General features: G+C 35.9%; 2 protein-coding genes and 1 pseudogene across 3 annotated transcripts; 1 reads left to right on the forward strand and 2 right to left on the reverse strand.

Annotated features, from left to right (window-relative positions):
* The first annotated feature begins 5,197 nt into the window (after positions 1-5,197).
* On the forward strand, positions 5,198-9,291 carry LOC137736441 (polygalacturonase At1g48100). Of its 2 annotated transcripts, XM_068475708.1 has the most exons (7): positions 5,198-5,345; positions 5,640-5,935; positions 6,361-6,528; positions 6,632-6,676; positions 6,775-6,982; positions 7,166-7,247; positions 8,481-9,291. In XM_068475708.1, the coding sequence occupies exons 1-7, from the start codon at positions 5,198-5,200 to the stop codon at positions 8,980-8,982; spliced, it is 1,449 nt and encodes a 482-aa protein (XP_068331809.1). In that variant the 3' UTR covers positions 8,983-9,291. The 2 variants fall into 2 exon arrangements, with proteins under 2 accessions (XP_068331809.1, XP_068331808.1); XM_068475707.1 differs by having other exon boundaries at positions 5,198-5,935.
* Positions 9,292-11,021: 1,730 nt separating this feature from the next.
* Positions 11,022-11,489, reverse strand: LOC137736217 (secreted RxLR effector protein 161-like). Its single transcript, XM_068475533.1, has 2 exons — positions 11,254-11,489; positions 11,022-11,151 (listed from the first exon to the last, which is right to left on the reverse strand). Exons 1-2 carry the CDS (start codon positions 11,487-11,489, stop codon positions 11,022-11,024), a joined length of 366 nt encoding a protein of 121 aa, XP_068331634.1.
* An 815-nt stretch (positions 11,490-12,304) lies between these two features.
* On the reverse strand, positions 12,305-17,251 carry LOC137736218 (probable phospholipid-transporting ATPase 8; annotated as a pseudogene).
* Positions 17,252-21,110: the final 3,859 nt, after the last annotated feature.

The raw sequence follows: 21,110 nt of genomic DNA on the forward strand, positions 1-21,110 counted from the left end.
AATGATGGGCAATGTTTAACTATCATTTATGACGTTATGTTGGTGTACTATTACATTTTAAAATAATGTTTTTCGAATACATAAAACTGATATACTTACTCAAGTATTCTCAAATATTAGTTGGTTTACAACAATAAGACCACATTTATCAAAAAGTGTATATAAATACCATTGGGGATGCCAATCTAAATAAACAACATTTCACGTAATTTATGATTTGAATCTTCATAAAATGACATGAATTGGCCCGAATAAGCCACATTAATAATAACATGCAGCCACATTGTTTGGAAAAGGGAATACTTTAGATCCATAGGTTTGTTATGCTTCATTTCGTGATTCTAGTCACTATTTTTTTTATAAGTGCTTATAATAGTTTGGATTGAATCACCACAAAATAATCAAAAATTCATTATAGATAGTTCGAGTTCTAGAGACTCCGATCATATTATCAAATAAATGAATTATAATTCATTTAGGTGGATTATCAAATTAATGATACCCAAGAAGAATCAAATGTTTGTTAAAGGAAGAAATGAAAATAAAAATTGTTTAACTTGAAGATAGAAGATGAATTATTACTCATAATTAAAAGGAAAATTTTCAACTACAGTCCTTCACGAAATGCTATGATTAAAATGGATAACTATTCTTCAGGTCCATCCCTTGTAACTTCTCAAAATTAAAATGATCATCCCTATCTTCACACCCCCACTTAGTAAATTCGTGTAGTAGTAGATACCAATACATATGTTTAAAAAAAAATACTTCTATTCATAGTAATCTCATTGATAGACATACTTTGTTTTTAAAATCAAACGTATTGCCCACTTTACTTTTCTAGTTTAATGTACATATTTTCACATTTTAATAATACACATGGAATGCACGTTATATATGTATTTTAACCCATTGTTAAGAAAAAGAAAGTAAATTAAAAATAAAAAGTTCTATAATGGCTGAACTTTTCATCGTATTTTGTTAAAAAATATGTTCCAATCAATACACGTACATAATTTTTATGTGTTTATTTGTCTCATATTAATTATATTTGGATGCATACCTTAAATAACGTGAATTATCCAATTCAGTCTAATCTTAAATACCAAATGAGTCCCCAAATAAAACAATCATTACATGGTAATCTCTAAAAGTGGGTTTAGATTACCCATAAAATATTTAACAAGCTTGGTACTTATTGGTGATTGAGAGAATCAGGGACACCCAACTTCTGTATGTGCTTTTCTGTAAAGCGACTGGCAAATTAACCCTACTTCTGTTTTATGCTTTGGATCCACTTAACACATATATGCCAATTAATCACATAAACCAAACTAAATTAATTATTAATAAGAAATTCATAAGCAGCGTAGCTTAAATCCTCCCCCCTCACCTTACCCGTGACACAAAAACACTATCCCGTGGATTCCCCGCCGGCACCTGCCACCCTCTGCCTCCTTCCCTTCGTGTTGAACTTGATAAGCAAAATCAGCTTACCGTATATTTGCATGTGAAATTTTTGTTGGAACCCTTTTCACACTTCCATCGAATGCTTTGGTGCGTCCCACAAGCTTCTAACCATTGAAAGGGGGACACGTGGGATGTCCCATGTGCTAACGTGAGGCCAGCGTAGATGGCCAATCCTACGTGTCATAGCTGGGAACCACAAATCATCCCCATTCAAACATATTTTAATAAAAATAAAATTAAGTGCGATTATACCAGTTCACATGCACTTTTCATAAAAAAATTATTAAATGTGTCGAGGCACAAAATTGGATTTGACTTTGAAACAACATAAAGTGTTAAGGTTGTGACCTTTGCAAGGTTGTTTTTGTCACAAAGTATAGGTAAATATGTAGAGAGATAGAGATAGGGAAGCGAACACAAGATATATATGATTCATCCTAAGTTGAGCTACTCTACGAGGATAGAGGAGTTCTCATTAATAATTTATAGAGTGTACATGATACAGAAGTTTAAGCATAATCATCATTATTAGTGAATTTTAATAATGAATTAAGTACAATAATAGCATTAGGAATTAATTATAGGAGAATGGTAGGAGAGTCACGTTTTCGTCTGTAGTTGGTGTGGGATTCTGGAGAATTTATTCTGATGTTGATACGTGTCGCATTGTGATTGACTTCTTAGTTGAGGAGAAACTTTTGTGCTTCAAAAAGTTGACCAATACTCCATAATTTCGAAATTGTTAAACTATAATACAAACAAAGCGAATTTGAACAAAAATAATACTAAGATGGTGACCTCCTAGACAATTCCCGTGTTGCATCCCCTCCTTTTCTCAACAAAAAAACATTTTCAAAATGTGCGGCTCTTATTTTTGTCACAATGCACAGCCTCTTGCTTTTGATTAGTGTTTTTGGTTATTGAGCTCACCCGTGAGAGCTCGCACGTGAAAGACTAAGACAAACACATGCATTTGTAATGCACGTACGTAAACATTGCATATTTTTTCTCCAAACACAAAATTTTAACCCTGTAAAATCACTTCCACACTTTGCATTTTTCATAGCAAGTATCATTGGTGGCCGAAAACCTAGCTGAGCTACGTCGAACATTTAGGGTTTCCGAGTGATCAGGTGAATATTGTTTTTTCTTACAAAGTGATTGTCTACTCGAACATGTTATCGTTAGTAAATTATGACTCTGAATCATCGATTAACTGAATTGTATTTACCAGAAGAGTGTTACCCATTACTCAGTAGTTGCTAGGATTACTACCATTTACATTCATATCGTTAATTAACAATAATTAATTACCATGCTTAATTATTAGCTAGCTAGCTTATTAAGCTTGTGCATGCATGAGGGATCATGAGGGACTTGGGGTTTGCTAGCTTATGGACCAGGAAGGGGTAGATAGGGATTTGAATCAACCCGTGAATGGTATTAACATTGTTGTCGCACGCCAACTATATGCTTCTTCCTATTTCCATGGCCACAAGGAAAAAAGAGAGCTAGCTAAACAACAATGAAGAGTCACGAGAGAGTTGTTGCTTTTACATCACAACCACATCCTGCTATATGTATATTTTATTCTCTCATATATTCCTAACATTCCAAAAATCTCATAGCTCGGAAGGATGCTTGATAAACCAAAATTTCGACCACATTTACAAATCATGTGATGTTTTATCAATAGAAAATAAGCACTTTAAGTATAATTGAATTATCAACAACTACGTCATATAATTTAAAATTGTAGTTTAAATAGATGATCTCTCTAGCATTACCTTAATTCGGAAACCTTTCTCTCTGTTCTCTCTATCATGTATTATATATTGCTATCACATGAATAATGTAACCTACTATAATGAATTTATGATGGTGTGCTGTATATGTGCACATCTGCTTATGAGAAAAGCTCTCATGCAATATGCTGTGTACACTATACTTTGTCTGTCTTTCATGTGATCACGTTATGAAAAAAATAGAGATAACGATACGTACAACATATTGTAAGAAAATCATTCCGACAACTATATGTTTTGCCTTTAAGTTGTATTATAGAATTTTCTGATGGAATAAAATCATCAAAACAAACAGTTTATACATTAAAACCTAGAGAAAAAGGTGTATTCATAGAAGATTATAGTTGTCCAATCTACTTAAGGTATATACTTATAATAAGTTATGCTTTGGCCTTAATTAACAAACACATTTCCACTTATCGGAGTCTAAAACCCAAGCTTTTTTTTTTTTTTTTTGAAAAAAAAAAAAAAAAACCCCTCAAGATTTTTAAATTTGGTAAGGTCCCATTTTCCATATAACTCAGCTCACACAGTGCGATGTCTCTGACATATCGCACGTTCATTCAAAACGAATATTTTTTTTATTATCCCCATGTCAAATGAATTGGTCACCATAAAGTCTTAGTATGGTGACTTTTCACTAGTACGTGCTAATATTAAGTGATTTTCACACATTTATGTCTTCAGATGTACACTTTAATTTATTTATGGCTATTTAATTAATAAATTAAAAGAAATTAACGGACAAAAATATATGTAATTGGTATAAAGAAAAAAAAATTTAATCACCAATTTTAGAAACCCAAGTTTGGCATAATGGAGAACAAATTCTAGAGAAGAAAATATATGAAGATTATATATATGTATCTAGGGGTTCACATTCTCTTTCCTACTTGCTTTCAAAGCACCAATCCTAGAAACTCAAGTGCATCTAATGCTAGAATAACTGCATAGCAGCGAGATCAGAAAGCAAGAGCTAGCTAGATTGTCGAAAAAACTTAAAAACACATCTGGTTGCTGCAGGCTGCAGCACACTGTTTTAGGAAACTCCGGCCTCATAGCAGTTCACAAGCTCAAAACTGCTGATTAAATTCTTAATCCATCCCAATGCTTCATGTCGGCAACGATTTTGACACTCATATTTTACTTCCGTCAGCATTTACAAGCAAAATGCATCGTGAGCCTAAAAGATGAGCGTTAAAATTGCTAACAGTAGTATGTGTCATGTGTGTGTGTCTATACGAAAACAGTAAGTACAAGAAAATAAAAAATGAAATTTTAACGAAAATTTCATGGTACTGTTCATTTTAACAAAAAACCACATATTTATACTAAAAAGTCAATTCTAGTACTATTTACTTTACCCTTTATTTTGTTCTTTTTTTTAAAACTCAAAGTTTTTAAATCATTTTTATTAGTTTTATTAAAAAAAAAATGGGGGATGAAATAGAATTCTAGCTGGACCACATGGCAACAAACCAAATATATAGTATCACGGAGAAAAAGGCAAGAGGTCACCTGCAGAAAGAAATCTACAAAACAAAAAAGTAACAACAGTCCACAAGACTGAAATATTTGCAACAGAAGATCAAGCTCCAAAAGCCACATAAAAAGCCTCCAAACAATTTTCCCAGACACAATCATACTTTTTTTTTTATATTTCATTTCATTTTATTTAACGTTTCATTCAACCTGAAGCTGACACGTCATAGATGCATGAAAACAGTTCAGTGCTGTGAGAAGTTTTTTTTTTTGGTCAACTCACTGTTGTGGGAAGTTTGTGAGCTCATAACTTTGAGTATAAATTCGTGCTTATGTCTCCACTGGTCCTCTTGCCAGTACACTTTATATAGCTTCATGCCCCTCTCTCTCTCTCTCTCTCTCTCTAAGTGCATTTTGGTAATTTTCTCTCATAGGAAGACATGGAACTCGTTCACCGGTTTAGAGTCTTATTATGGATCGCAATGACTCTATTAACCTTCCAGTATGCAAGCAATGTGGAAGGAAGATATCATTACCACAAGAGAAACAAAAGCGCATCCCCTCCTCCTACCCCTGCAGAAGATCGGGGTTCTCCATCACCCCCAAGCATTGCTCCTCCTACCCTTGTAGAAAAACCAGTTGCTCCTCCTACCCCTGCAGAAGATCGGGGTTCTCCATCACCCCCAAGCATTGTTCCTCCTACCCCTGTAGAAGAACCAGTTGCTCCTCCTATCCCTGCAGAAGAGCCAGTTGCTCCTTCAACCCCGAGCATTGCTCCTCCTACCTCTACAGAAGAGCCAGTTGCTCCTTCAACCCCGAGCATTGCTCCTCCTATCCCTGTAGAAGAACCAGTTGCTCCTCCTACCCCTGCAGAAAAGCCAGTTGCTCCTTCAACCCCGAGCGGCATTGCTCCTCCTACCCCTTCTCCACCTGTTCCCTCAGACCCTTACCCAAATGACCCTGGAAACAACTCTAGTAATTCTTCAGATTGTGTGTTCAATGTCATGGATTATGGGGCAGTTGGAGATGGCTCTGCTGATGACACTGCTGCATTTAGACAGGCTTGGAAAGAAGCCTGTGCTGTTGAATCAGGTGTTGTTTTGGCTCCTTCGGACTACTGCTTCAAAATCACCTCAACAATTTTTTCAGGTCCATGCCAGCCAGGACTAGTATTCCAAGTAAGAATTTTTATATTTTTTTTTTTCAGAAATTCCTTGTTCTAATGTTTGTCTCTAGCCGAGGCTCATACCTCAAGTAGTTAATTAGTAACTCTGAAAATGAAGAAAAACTTATCTACATCTGGAATGTGACTATAACAATATGTCTATTCACTCACACATTATCATATAATTAAACATTTTTACATGATATTGCGTTACTGACTTGGATCATCATAGTGACATCACAAACGTTAGTAAGCTATTATTCTAGTGATATTAATTTAACTTTTACTTTATCGGAGGAGGTTTTGAATTCCAATCTCATAGGCAACTGAATTTGGGAAGAAGCATTATCAACACAAAAACAGTCAGGGACTCCAAATTGTGTGTTGCTATGAAATTTGGTTCATTAAATTTGTTCTTAAGGTTGAAATGTGAAACAGGTAGACGGGGTTTTGATGCCGCCGGACGGGCCAGAGACGTGGCCTACAAAAGACAGCCTAAACCAGTGGCTTGTGTTTTACAGACTCAACCAAATGACTTTCACTGGTACTGGAACCATCGAAGGCAATGGCCAAAAGTGGTGGGACCTCCCTTGCAAACCTCACAGGGTAATTTAACGTTCATCTATATATATATATATATATCTCCTTCTAGCTTGAAAATGTTTAAGTTACTAATTTACAGTATTAACTGTTATGTTAATTACCCCAGGGTCCCAAAGGATCAACACTGCCAGGACCATGTGACAGCCCTGCGGTAAGTAAATCACTCCACAACCAAATTCAAGAACTGACCACAGTAAATATTCTGTCACAGTAACTTTATTCATCTTTTTACCATTTCTTTCCCTTCAGATGATCAGATTTTTCATGAGCTCTAATTTGGTGGTGAGAGGCTTAAGAATCCAAAACAGTCCAAAGTTCCACATGAAATTCGATGGCTGTGAAGGAGTACTGATCGAGAAAATATCCATTTCTTCACCAAAGCTTAGCCCCAACACGGATGGGATCCACATAGAGAACACAAAATCTGTTGCAATATACGACTCAATGATTAGCAACGGTAAGAAATTGTGATTGGTAATTCTGGGTAGCGATCTTCATACTTCATTTTTATTCGCTTGCATATCGTATTGAATGAATGTTTTATAATTTTTCCGCACTCGCAAAAGTAGTTCCGAAGGTAAAAAAAGAGTATTGAAATTACTAATGGACCTAAATTATTAACATGCCATGATTTAAACAGGTGATGACTGCATTTCAATAGGAACTGGGTGTGCAAATGTTGATATAATGGGTGTCACTTGCGGGCCAAGTCACGGGATTAGGTACGTACACGAATATTCTGTATCAATAAATTACACTCTCTCGGCTGCTACCTACCAATTATCATCCGTTTGAGTCCAAAACCTCGTTTGTATTTATGTCATTTTTTCTCTCAACCTCTAAAAGTGCCCTCCTTAACTTCTTCATGAAAAATGTTATGTTTTGATCATTTGGTAATTACTTTAACAGTTGGAAGGGCTTTAAGTTTAAGGGTTAACTACATTTTACACCACAAGATTTAGAGGTCATTTGCAAAATGAGTCATGAAGTTCTAAATTTTGCATTTTACATTAAGTGATTTTTGAATTGCACCAGAAGTGAAATTGACGGAGAGGTTATATCATGCAATTCAGAAACCATGTGGTGTAAAAAATTGAAATCTCGTGGCTCAATTTGCAAAAATGACCTCCAAACCTTATAGTGTAAAATGCAGTTAACCTAAGTTTAACTTCGCTTTTCAAACAAAAACTTCGTGATTTAACTTCTGAGACCCTCAATGTTCAATACTAGAGAGCTGATTTGACCTTTCAAATGCATAATTCTACGAATAAAACATCTATGAGGCATTTTGTCAAACACATAATTAATGACTCACAGATATTGTGGTTAAATTATACCCTAACCCAATAATATTGAGAAACAAAAGTTATTGGGGATAATTGGCTACATTCAGTGGCGGAGTCAGCATTGGGTCATTGGTTATCCTTGACCCCAATAACTCCAAAAACCCATGTATATTTGTCTGTATATTGTATTTGACCCCAATAAACAGTTAAGGCAAACTAAATTATAATCTCCTCCTCCTACTACTTCTATTTTCTTCTATCATATTTGTCTACATTTTCTCTCTTATATGAAATGCTTTAGTTGAAAAGCCTTCCCAGTCACAATACTCCACAATGTCTTGCATCCACCCTCAACAAGCCTCAACAAATAATAGTAGTCGTCGACATATGTTGGCATAAACTTTCGACATGTGTTGACAGAATGCATCCATCCTCAACAAGTCTCAACAAATAATAGTAGTTGTTAACATATGTTGGCATAAACCTTCGACATGTGTTGACAGAAATTGGCAGGTGCCTATTAGGTGCTCGACGAAATGGCCCAATGAAGTTTTTTGGTTGATATTATGATCCCGTTATTTGAAAATTCTGTCCACGCCACTAGCTACATTGACCCGTTGTGTCCGCCAATGATCATAGACTAATTTGGCTATTGTATATTTCCTGCAGCATTGGGAGTCTTGGCGTGCACAACTCTCAGGCATGCGTCTCCAACATCACAGTCCGCAACGCAGTCATACGTGAATCAGACAACGGCGTCCGAATCAAGACATGGCAAGGCGGGACTGGCTGCGTATCCGGCATCCTCTTCGAGAACATCCAGATGGAGAATGTGCTCAACTGCCTGCTAGTAGACCAGTACTATTGCCTATCAAAGGGATGCCTAAACCAAACCTCAGCAGTACTAGTCACAGATTTAACATACAGAAACATAAAGGGGACGTACGATGTGAGGACGCCTCCCATTCACTTTGCATGCAGTGACACCGTGGCATGCAGAAATATTACCCTCTCAGAAGTTGAGCTTTACCCACACGAAGGAGAGCTCATGGATGATCCCTTTTGTTGGAATGCTTATGGAATCCAGGAGACTGCTATTATTCCCCCTATTGATTGCTTGCAAGAGGGGGAACCTCAGGCTCCGGCTGAGGTGTCTGAGTATACTTGCTAGAGCGAGGAATATTTTGTTCGACCATTCGCGTACAACATCAAAGATAATCGGGTGGGATCAAATACAACTATATCTTGTTTGTATGTGAGTATAGTCGCATGGTCACGTGGCCAGCCGGTCAGACTAAAGAATTCTTATACTTTCAAGGTTGTGTTACTTTCTAGGTCGTGTTACTTAGGTTTTATTTATCTTGATATAGAGTTTCTGTTTACTGTATAGAGCCCAAGAGCCATTTATCTGTTGATGGGTCCATCCCTCTCCCTTATTGTGTGATGTGATGTGGGGAATTATTATCAATTGGGTCTTGTATTTTGGCCCTAAGATATAGTAATGATAATGTTGTTGTAAGGATGAATTTCATAGGAAAAAGAGAAATTTTGTATATGCTTATAAGTAACTGAGTTATTTCTATATTACCAATTGATTTTATGGTGTAACCTCAACTTTCTTTATTGTATCAGAGCATGTTGTCCCATGTCTAAAGCCCAATGGCCACACTTGTTCCATGTTATCCGATTTGTGTGTCCACGTGCTAGGTTTGAAAATTTGTCACACGTGAGTGGGCGTGTTGAGAATATGACCCCCACATCGGGAAAATAAAGGATCTTGCATGTGCTTATAAGTGATGGAGCTACTATTTATATTGTCAATTAATTTTATAGTGAAATTCCAATTTTGTTCAAGTATGTGCTTACATTTATTAGTATGGGTTATTATACAAAATGGTTTCTGAGATTTGCATGATCAATAGAAATGGTCCCTGAGATTGAAAATCAATAGAAATAGTCCCTAAGATTGTCCACCATCCATAATTTTGGTCCTTCTGTTAAAAACGATTTTGGGCAATTTTCAAAGCTTTGTAACTCAATCGTTTTTAATCAAATTCGACCCATAATATATCAACATGAAGATAGGAAAGTGTAAAATAAGATTATACATATTTAGAAGCCCAATGGTTGTCGGATATGGCCGGAATATAGCTTGAAAGGTGACTGGTCCACAGGAAAACTAGAAAACTAGCCGGAAACTAGGTAAACTTTAAGCGTTCATAACTTCTTCAATACTCAACCAAATCGAGTGATTCAAAAATGAAAATAATACTTCTTGACGAGCTAAGTGGCTAACCATTTTCGAGTTAGCCACTTTCGAGCAGTTTTATGGCCAAACCACGATGAGTTGGTAGTAAAGAAAGATATCATCTCGTCGAGAAGTATGATTTTTGTTTTTGAATCACTTGATTTCGTTGAGTATTGAAGAAGTTATGAACATTTAAAGTTTACCCAGTTTCCGGTGAGTTTTCCAGTTTTCCCGCGGACCAGTCACCTTTCAGGCTATTTTCCAGCCATCTCCGACAATCATTGGGCTTCCAAATAGGTATAATCTTGTTCTACATTTTCTTATCTTCATTTTGATATATTATGGGTCGAATTTGGTTAAGAATCGATTGAGTTACGAAGCTTTAAAAATTGCCCAAAGAGTTTTTAACAGAAGGATCAAAATCATGGATGGTGGACAATCTCAGGGACCATTTCTATTGATTTTCAATCTCATGGACCATTTCTATTGATCATGCAACTCTCAGGGACCATTTTTGTATAATAACCCTATTAGTATTTCTACATTAATAATGTATTGTGTTACATTTATGAAGTTTATATCTTCTCTCTTTTGAGTAATGTGCAGGGGTGTACATTTAATCAACTCAGTGTCGATCAAACCATGTTCTACAAGAATGAAACTCTTCCAAACTCATCCTTAGTTTAAGCTCCAGCGATACATAAATAAATAATTAACCTTAATAAAATCTTAACAACAGTCGCATGTAAGAAATGAGTGATGCTGTGCTCAATGTTTATAATACCTTCCTTCACTTTATCATGCACCTTTAGATACTTAATATCCATCAACCTCGATGCTTTAGACCTCTCATTGTTCTTGGCAAAGAACACTGCAGATGTATTATCACAGAAGATCTTCACTGGCCTTTCAATGCTTCTAACTACTTTCATATGATAAATCAAATTCTTCAACCAGTTTGCTTATCTCATTGCCTCAAAGCACCCAATATACTCAGACTCCATTGTTGACACTGCCTTCATTTGTTGCTTCTTACTTCTCCATGAAATTGCACCTCCAGCTAACATAAAAACATAACCACTAGTTGATATTCTATCATCAACACATCCTCCAAGATCAGCATCAGTATAACATGTTAATTCTAGATCTTCAACATAGTACATAAGATTGAGTCTTCTTTAAGTACTTGAGTACTTTCTTTCCAGCATTCCAATGAGAAAGCCCTGATTCGATTGAAACCTTCCCAATACACTTAATGCAAATGCAAGTTCTGGTCTGGTACAAACTTGAGCATACATCACACTGCTAACTAAGGAAGCATAAGGTTTGTCCTTTATATGTTGAATCTCGAATTCAGTTATGGGACATTGCTTGGTAGAGAGTTTGTCTCCCTTACTAATTGGCACATCTCCATTGCTGCAATTCCCCATTTGAACCTCTTCAATACTTTAATGATGTAATTCTTTTGTGCTAGCCCAAAAACTCTTTGCTGCTTATTTTGACAAATTTCAATCCCCAAAACATAATGAGCCTTTCCCAAGTCCTTCATATCAAAATGGCTTGACAACATGCTTTTGGTTTCTGTAAGAACATAGAATTTGTACTGGCAAGCAAGATATTATCCACATAAAGAACCACGAAAATGAATTGAGACTTTACCATTTTCAGATAAATGCAGTTGTCTATCTTGTTCTCAATGAAATCAAAACCTGTCACTACTTAGTCAAATTTCTTGTACTATTGCCTTGAAGCTTGTTTAAGTCCATAAATGGACTTGTTGAGTTTGCAAATCCAATGTTCTTTCCCCCTTTCAACGAATCTAAGTGGTTGCTTCATGTAAATGTGCTCATCTAATCAACCATTTAAGAAAGTTGTCTTAACATGTCATGCCCCGACCCGCGAATAAAGACTATTCACGAGTTAGGGTGTGAGCCATACCTTAGCTATAGAAATAAATTCTACAACCAAGATATGGTGAAAAATAAAATTAAACTATAATAAAAGCTTGAGTTTACCACATAAACTTTATTGAATACGTAGCAGATTAACTATAGTGCACAAATTAATTCACAACAAAAAGTACCAACAAAATAATAATTAAATTGTAACAATTCTTTCGAATGCATGAAATATGTGCAAATGAGATGGATCCTTTTAATCCCGCTAACACATACCTAAGGCACCCAAGCCTGCACGTCCTATACCACTTGGCTCCGTATACCTTAGAATATGAGTTAACTCCCGTTCATCCCTTAAACCCAATTTTTGTAATTAAATTCTCAGTTTCCACTTTATTATACAGACACTTCTCCCGACGCCCAATTGTATATTCAAGCTCTTCCCCCAATGCCTAACATATACAAGATTTCATTAATTTATAACCAACTAGTTGTATACTCAAGCCCTTCCCCCGATGCCTGATGTATACAAGGTTCATTATTTTATATTCAAGGCAAACTTCAGCCCTTGCATATCCTCACAACTCAAACACTTCACACAAGTGAGCACTTGACACAACACAACTCTTTTTCTTGCTTTGCATGAATGTTTAGACTTACTTGTTTTTATTCTCTAAAAAATCTCAAACCTTAAATTGTTTTAAAATTTTCAAAGTTAAGGTTGAAAAACAGTTAAATAAACAAATCAAAATAGTAAGATCCGATCGTGGAGGTGAGTTCTTTGGGAGATACACATAACAAGGGCAACTCAAGGGAATTGCATTATATTTGCAGCAAGAAAGTATAGTAGCTCAATATACAACCCCAGGTACACCACCACAAAATGGAGTAGCTGAGAGAAGAAGTAGAATTCTTAAAGACATGGTGATGAGCATGTTTTCATATGCACATCTTCCATAATTTCTATGGGGTGAAGCAATTAAAACAGCCAATTATATACTCAATATAGTGCCAACCAAAGCTCTCAATATCACACCTTTTGAAGCTTGGACAGGAAGGAAACCTAGTTTTTCACATTTTCATACATGGGGATGTAGGTGTGAAGCCAGGCTTTACAATCCAAATGAAAGAAAATTGGATTTGAAGACAACAATTTGTTATTTTGTTGGTTATGCTAAGAGATCTAAGGGATTTCGATTTCCACCATCCATTTCCTCATTTCCTTTAATCTGGGCCACACACGTGGCATTCCAGATTTTGCTCCAAAAATCTGGAGCATTCTAGAAAATTAATCAATTGACAATTTTGTCCTCGACATTGTTCGTTATAGCTCCAAATTACGTTTCGTTCACGCCCACCCGTTCGTAGCGACGAGTACTATCCAAATACACCAAGAAAATGATTCTTACGTGTCAAGACAAAGCGGTCAACAAAAGTCAACGTCTTTGCCTCGAAGGGCATTTTTCGTAATTTCACATTTTAAAATTATAAAAACCATAATTTTTGGGAAGGGGTCATTACATTTTATCCTTTATTAGGTCCCGAAATTATTTTTTATTAATTTTTAAAGTTCAAAAATAGAAAGAAAAAAAATGAATACTAATAGTGGGGCCCCAAAAGAGATTTGTAGGTGTCTGAAATCTTGGGAATATCCTAAATTAATTTTAGGAAATATGTGGTGTGAGTAGATAACTCTAACTTTGGATTACAACGAATGTTGGAAAAGTTCTCAAAATCAATTGGAGAACTGTTACGGAAAAAATTGAAATTTTTGGCTTTAGCAAATATTTTTTCTCGGAGTTAAGGAAAATATTGCAAGATCTTTAGATGTGATCCTACAGTTTATTAGGTCTCAAAACTATTTTTTATTGATTCTTAAAGTTGAAAATTACAAAAATATTTTTAAATTTAGGTTTTAAATCGTTGATTTCAAATGTTTAAATATGAATTATAATAGGTTTTGTACAGAAAAATATATTTTGAAGAACATGAAAATTATAGCGACTTAAAAGGAAAAAAAAATGAAAATGGGCGCATCGGTATGAAGATAGCGACTTAATCTGATTATAGTCGCTAAATTACTAGCAACTGTTTTTGAAGAGGATCGGTATCAAAGTACCGATCATATCCTTTTCTATTTTTTTCTCCTTTTTTCTTTTCCCATTGAATATTTTTTTCTTCCTACATTACTTTATTTAGATTGAAATTCCTTTAGATTAAGATTTATATCCTTGTTTTCAGATTTTTTGACATGGATTATAAGAAAATTTCATCAAAAACACATTTTCTAGAACATGAAGATGATAGTTTGGTGTTGTGGTATGGGAAAAACAAAAAATTAAAAAAAAATTTAATGGTTCAGGCGCAGGGAGACACAGCCCAAACTCGTACTGTCAGGAAGGCCTAAGGCGCAGCAAAAGCAGTGGAGACCCATGAGGTATGGGGTTTAGCGACGTGTGGATAGTAACACCTTGAGTTCAAGTGTTTAGGGGCGTGTGAATCATAACACCCTAAGTTCAACGCGTTTTAGTGCCCAGCGCACTTGAATTCTTTTCCCTCGTAGCAATGTGGTGGAGAAATGTTTTTTTTTTTTTTTTTTTTTTTTTTTTAAAAGAAGGGGTTAATGAATTAAAAGTTACGACTTTTGTGTGAATTCTATCATGGTTGATAGCAGCTTATAAATGCCCCAATCCCTGCAATCATACTTCATCCCACCAACCATGGTTAACCCTTGAGATTAAAACTAAACCCTACTCCCTATTAATAACGACCTATAAATGCCCACCCTTGACACTGTTGAGCCATATATTTTCATAAAGAAAATAAATAGTAGTCCAGAACGTGGACCGACTAGAAATAAGGTCCACATTATATATAAGAAGAGAAAAATAATCTCAACAGCCCACAAACTAAAAAAATCTCACTTTCAGAAGTGCGATAATTCCGAGTTTGTATCTTGAAATTCGTAAAAACCCCGTAATAGTCAGATCATTACAAAGAGAAAATAAAGTTACCTGCATCCCTTCAACAACACTAATGCCAACTCCAATATCAGCTTTTTGAAGCATGCCAACGTCATTTGCACCGTCACCAACAGAAAGTGTCATTTTACGTAGTTCTATCAGATTACTTGATGTCAGCAACTGGCCTTATGAAAAACCTTTATATAATTTGAATGGATATGCTCATGAGCATGATCGAGATACTAACAAGAGCTTTCTGTTTGGGCGTAGAGCGGCAGCATATAGCAGAAGCACAAGTAATTGCAAGCTCCAAGAACGATTTTTCGACATCCTTCTTGAGACAAAATTCCAAGGACTTCCCATCAATTATCAAGCCAAACGATTTAGCTTGGTTCGAACTTTCTTTAGCTTCATTAATTTGCAAAATACCTTCTCCAATTTGCTTCCTTATGCTTGCAAGAGAAGCCTTAAAAAAATCAAGGTTTCAGAAATTACATCACAGAAAAAGAAAAAAGCAAGGAAAACCCCGAAGGAAAGGCTGTATGACAGATTGCTAAAACCCGGTGACTCAGATTCATAGGTTATTTCTCCTGATGCTTTATCCACAACTGGAATGGCCGTATGACAGATTGCTAAAACCCGAAGGAATTTCTGTATGATATCTGAATGAGGTTCATTGACCCACTGCCCATTCATGATGCGTTCGTCTCTAAAGTTGAAACCCTTTATTGACTCTCCAGAGTCAACATTATAACTAGCATGATCTAATACATCACCAGTTTCAGGCAGTCCATTGTCTCCGTCCTTTCTGTTTGCCAGCGCCCTCTCCAAAGATATTGGTATTAAATATCCATACAACATAAGCGCTGTCAAGAAATGGAAAAAAGCCGCAAGTGCTGGTCTTTTGGGGTCATAAAACACGGTTGAATGATCTGGACGAAGATACCACCTTCTTATATTTCCACCACTTATATCCCGTCTAGTGTTGATTCCAAAAAAGAGAGATCCAGTAAAGGCTATCACGACCACAGAACTGAAAAGAATGTAGATTATCTTATCCATTTTCCTCTCGATTTTACTTCTCTTTGAAGGAGGATCTGTTGCATTCTGCATCACTTTTGTGTCGTGTCCAGTAAAGACGATGACACCATGGACATATTCAGTATTTTTCAGCTTAGAATCTCTTAAGAGCATCTGTTGTAAGGAAAGCGAGTAAGGCTTTCCATCATAGAACAATGTCCCAACAAATGAATGCAGATTTTCATTTGGGTCCTCACACTCGATCACCGCTTAAAATTTTTCCAAGGAATCTTCATCTTGAAGATGGGATGTCACCTCCAATGCATGCTTCAATTTTAAATTAGTTTCTCCATCAAGGTTCATAGTATCAACATGGCAAATCCCATCCTCATAGCTTGACGAAAGCAAAAGCAGATCCGCAGGAAAGTACTCATCCTTGTGCACCTCCACAGCATCCCCAACCCGGAGTTTCTTCCATCTGGTCTTGTAGAATGTACAATTCCTACCATAAACTCTAACCTTTCGACTGTTTGCCTCAATATCTTGAAACAGTTTCGAATTTATAGCCAATTCAATTAGGAGAAACAAATAAAAAAAAACAACCAAAATATTAATTTCGAGCTACTTCCTAATAGCATTGATCCTACAACAACCAAAATGACTACATATTCTAAACCTTCCCCTAGCACAATTCAAATGCAACTACACTCTATATTCTTTATAGATAATCTGTAAAAGCGTTTTCAGTCATTTAAAAGCAGTTCCTAAAAGAGCCCTAATTCGAATATGACCATACAACTTCAAATAACTAGTAATACCAATACCGTGAAAATGTTTACCTGCTTTCTTTGCCTCCAATCTTCAACAGCTTCCTTAGCCATAGCAGCTCCGATCACCACTATCAATGGCACAGCTACACTAACAACTCTAAAGGGGGCCAACGGACTGAACGAAGTTATGAAACACAAGCTACAACGAGAAAGTATATATTTGCAACCCTCCTAAACTGCTCAAACAACGACTTTGGAAAGAAGTTCGCCGCCGTGTACTTGGTAGTCGAAACATAATTTCCCCTGTATCTCAACTCAAGTGCCTCTGGATATCACCTATGAAAGCGAAATTTTGCACCAATTTCTACGCCAACAGAGTGTCAAGACAATTAACACAAATCTACCCGAAATCGACAAAGCCCCATTGAAGGAGGAGCTCAAAGATCAAAACTTGAGCAACACATCAGAACATTGATTGAGTGCCTTGCTTACCCAGAGCAACAAAGTGGGTGCACAAAGTTTGCATCTTTAAGCTCCACATTTATCTCACTAATTATTTGTTTCATAAAGCTAGCCTCTTGAGTGTGGCAATTGGCTTTTTTCACTGTTTTACTGTTATTTTTTGTTTTTTAAAAGTTTATTTATTTCAAATATTATTGCTTTTATTAAAATATATATTGAATTTTACCTTTGTGTGTGTGTGTGTGTATATATATATATAATACAAGTGAAAATAAAACAAGAAGGTTGATATAAATTGGAGCAAAGATGGCAAACTTTGTACACGGCTAAGAAAACCAGGTGGGTGGAATTTCAAGAAACCCTAGAAGTTGTGTTTCAGAGAATTCCTTACTTCCATTGCAGGCTCTGCGGAGATCTCTTGCTTGAGGCTGCTTGTTTGGTTTTCAACTCAAAATCTAGAGAGATAAAGAGAGAGAGGAGGATTCTCTATCCTTCTAATCATTCTACCCTTCCATGTCCTCCTATTTGAACGGTCACGGTTAAGCCACATCAACATCTTATATTGATTTTTTTATAGAGATAATAAGACAAAAAGCAATGTGCAAGAGGAGGAGATGGAAGGGGATGAGAATAGGAGGGTAAAGAATCCTCCTCCGAAAGAGAGTGGAGAGAGAGAGAGAGAGAGAGAGAGAGAGAGAGAAAAAATAAGTGAACTTTGTATGGGCAGTAGTTGTTAGCTTCGCCGCTTTAATAAGCAATGGGACACATAGAGAGAGAGAGAAAAAAAAAAGAATCTATTGTAATAGATAAAATGGGACTCGAACCACGGGATCACCCCCTACAATTTGATACAAATTGATTATGTCTCAAATTTAAAATTCATTAGTAAATTGTAAAATATATAACTGTGTTAAAAATTGAAATAGAACTGTAACGAAACGTGATGGTATTTGTGGTCTTTGTGAATTTGTAGAAGGAATTCGAAGAAGATTCCTTTTAATTCGGATAAACTAGAATAACGGTGTACCAATACAATATAAATTGATGTCATTATTGGGTTTGTTTTCGATGTGGAATGAGCATGTAGGGAATGAAGACAACGTAAGTTTACATGAAGATCGGTCACAATCTTTGCCCGCACACGTGGCTGGCTGTGATTCTGCTTTCTTGAGTCCCTTCTTCCCTTGGTCAAACAAAAGTTAGAAAGTTAGAACCGTGCATAGTCATCACCTTTGTCTTGTAGCTTCTGGATAACTTTGAGGAAATATTCCGTTGGAATGTCCTAAATTAATTTTAGGAAATATGTGGTGCTAGTAGATAACTCTAACTTTGGCTTACAACGAATGTTGTAAAAGTTCTTAAAATCGATTGGAAAATTGTTAAGGAAAAAATCCAAATTTTTAGCTTTAGCAAATATTTTGTCTTGTAGTTAAGGAAAATATTGCAAGATCTTTGGACATGATCATACCGTTTATTAGGTCTCAAAACTATTTTTTATTGATTCTTAAAGTGGAAAATTACAAAAATATCTTTAAATTTAGGTTTTAAATCGTTGATTTCAAGTGTTTAAATATGAATTATAATGGGTTTTGTACGGAAAATATATTTTGAAGAACATAAAATTTATAGTTTGTTGTTATGGTTAGAGAAATAAAAGAAAAATTAAAAAAGAAAAAAAAAACTGAAAAGGAAAAAAATATGAAAATGGGAGGATCGGTAGGAAGCTAGCGACTTAATTTGAACATACTAGCGACTCTTACTAACGAGGATCAGAAGGAAAGTACCGATCGTATCCTTTTTTTTTTTTTTTTCCTCCTTTTTTCTTTTTCCATTGAATATTTTTTTTCTTCCTACATTACTTTATTTAGATTGAAATTCCTTTAGATTAAGATTTATATCCTTGTTTTCATATTTTTTGACATGGATTTTCATCGAAAACACATTTTGTAGAACATGAAGATGATAGTTTGGTGTTGGGAAAAGCAAAAACTTAGAAAAATTTAAAAAATAAAATAAAATAAATGGTTTAGGTGCAGGGAGACGCAACCCAAACTCACGCCCATGAGGTCTGGGTTTTAACGGCGTGTGAATAGTAACACCTTGAGTTCAATTGTTTAGGGGCGTGTGAATAATAACACACTGAGTTCACAACGCGTTTTAGTGCCCAGCGCACTTGAATTATTTTCCCTTGCAGCAACGTGGCGGAGAAATGTTATTTTTAAAGAAGGGGTTAATGAATTAAAAGTTACAACTTTTGTGTGAATTTTATCATGTTTGATAGCAGCTTATAAATGCCCCAACCCCAGCAATCATACTTCATCCCACCAACCATGGTTGACCCTTGAGATTAAAACTAAACCCTACTCCCTATTATTAACGACCTATAAATGCCCACCCTCGACACCAATGCTTCATGCGGGTAACAACGGTCGAGCCATGGGATTAAAACTAAACCTATCCCCTATAAATGCCCTACCTCGACACCTATGGTTCGTACGACAAACCATGGCTTACTTGTGGGATTAAAACTAAACCATACCTCATTACCCCTATGAATGCCCTACCCCAACACAATTGGTTCATACAAGAAACAATGGTTGACCTGTGAGATTAAAAATAAATCCTACCCTATATTGATAGCGACTTATATATGCTCCACCTCTAACACCGATGCTTCGTGCGAGCAACAATGGTTGACCTATGCACCTAGGATGCATGTGTTAGGCTGCCTCGTTTTGTGTGCCAAGTACTTTCGTGCGTTAATCTCACCTCGTTTAGCATGCATGAAGCACGCCTTATTTTCCGTGCGTTGATCACAATTGGTTCATACGGGAAACAATGGTTGACCCGTGAGATTAAAACTAAACCTATTGATAATGACTTATATATGCTCCACCTCTGACAGCAATGCTTCGTGCAAGCAACAATGGTTGACCTATGCACCTGGGATCGCATTGTTTTGAATGCGTTAGGCTGCCTCGTTTTACGTGCGAAGTATTTTCATGCATTGATCTCACCTCATTTTGCGTGCACGAAACACATCTCGTTTTTCATGCGTTGAGCCTGCCTCATCTTATGCGCCAAATTTTCGTGCGCCCTATCTTTGCCAACACGAAACACAATCTTTGCCTGCACATGTGGCTGACTATGATTCTATTTTCTTGAGTCCCTTTTTCCCTTGGTCAAACAAAAGTTAGAAAGTTAGAACCGTGCATAGTCATCACCTTTGTCTTCTAGCTTCTGGATAACTTTGAGGAAATATTCTGTTGGAGTATTGTGGTCGTTGATAAAAACTAAAAAGTTATATCTATGTTTGGAAAAGAAAAACTACAGAAAAAACTAAAAAACTAAAAAGATAAGCTGTTGTATAACATTCTCAAAAAGAGAAAAATTCCGAAAAGATAAGGCATTCTCATGTGGGTGGGGTTGTTTCCCGCTTGAAATCAATAGTGGGTCTACTCTTTGAGTCTATACATACAGTCCTCGCATTTGAGGATTTCTTTAAGGTATCCGTCGAGTTCATATATTGAGATACTTTAAAGAATTCTATTATGACCCATTGGTAGCCTTTTGTCTCTAATGTAAGGACTACATTGTTGTAGGAACTCCATTTAGGGTTCCCATTGGAGATGCTTTTATATTTTTGCCAACGTTGTTATTAGCGGTTTTGATAACTTTACTCTTCAACGTTAGAATGTGAGCAACTCTGCCAGGTACACCCTAAAAACTAATTGGCAATGTTCCATAACATACTCAATCGAGATACAAGTGTTATAACAATGCTACAAAATTACCGGTTAAAAATTTGGTCAATTTGAGTATGCGACGAGCTGTAAACTCTTGTCTTTTTATAATGATGAAATATAAAATGCATTTAATGGTTAATTAAAATTCAACTATTTATCTAACTCGCTAACGTTATATATGTAATAAATAAA

The sequence above is a fragment of the Pyrus communis genome, chromosome 6, assembly GCF_963583255.1.
Source record: "Pyrus communis chromosome 6, drPyrComm1.1, whole genome shotgun sequence".
NCBI classification, from domain to species: Eukaryota; Viridiplantae; Streptophyta; class Magnoliopsida; order Rosales; family Rosaceae; genus Pyrus; species Pyrus communis.

Bases quoted from the DNA above. Each gene is read 5' to 3' on its own strand.
- LOC137736441 (XM_068475707.1), top strand. From the start codon at position 5,198: ATGGAACTCGTTCACCGGTTTAGAGTCTTATTATGGATCGCAATGACT. The intron at 5,936-6,360 runs GTAAGAATTTTT...AATGTGAAACAG, and splicing joins AGCCAGGACTAGTATTCCAA to GTAGACGGGGTTTTGATGCC. The intron at 6,983-7,165 runs GTAAGAAATTGT...TGATTTAAACAG, and splicing joins CGACTCAATGATTAGCAACG to GTGATGACTGCATTTCAATA.
- LOC137736217 (XM_068475533.1), bottom strand. From the start codon at position 11,489: ATGGGGAATTGCAGCAATGGAGATGTGCCAATTAGTAAGGGAGACAAA. The intron at 11,152-11,253 runs GTACTCAAGTAC...TGTTGATGATAG, and splicing joins ATTGGAATGCTGGAAAGAAA to AATATCAACTAGTGGTTATG.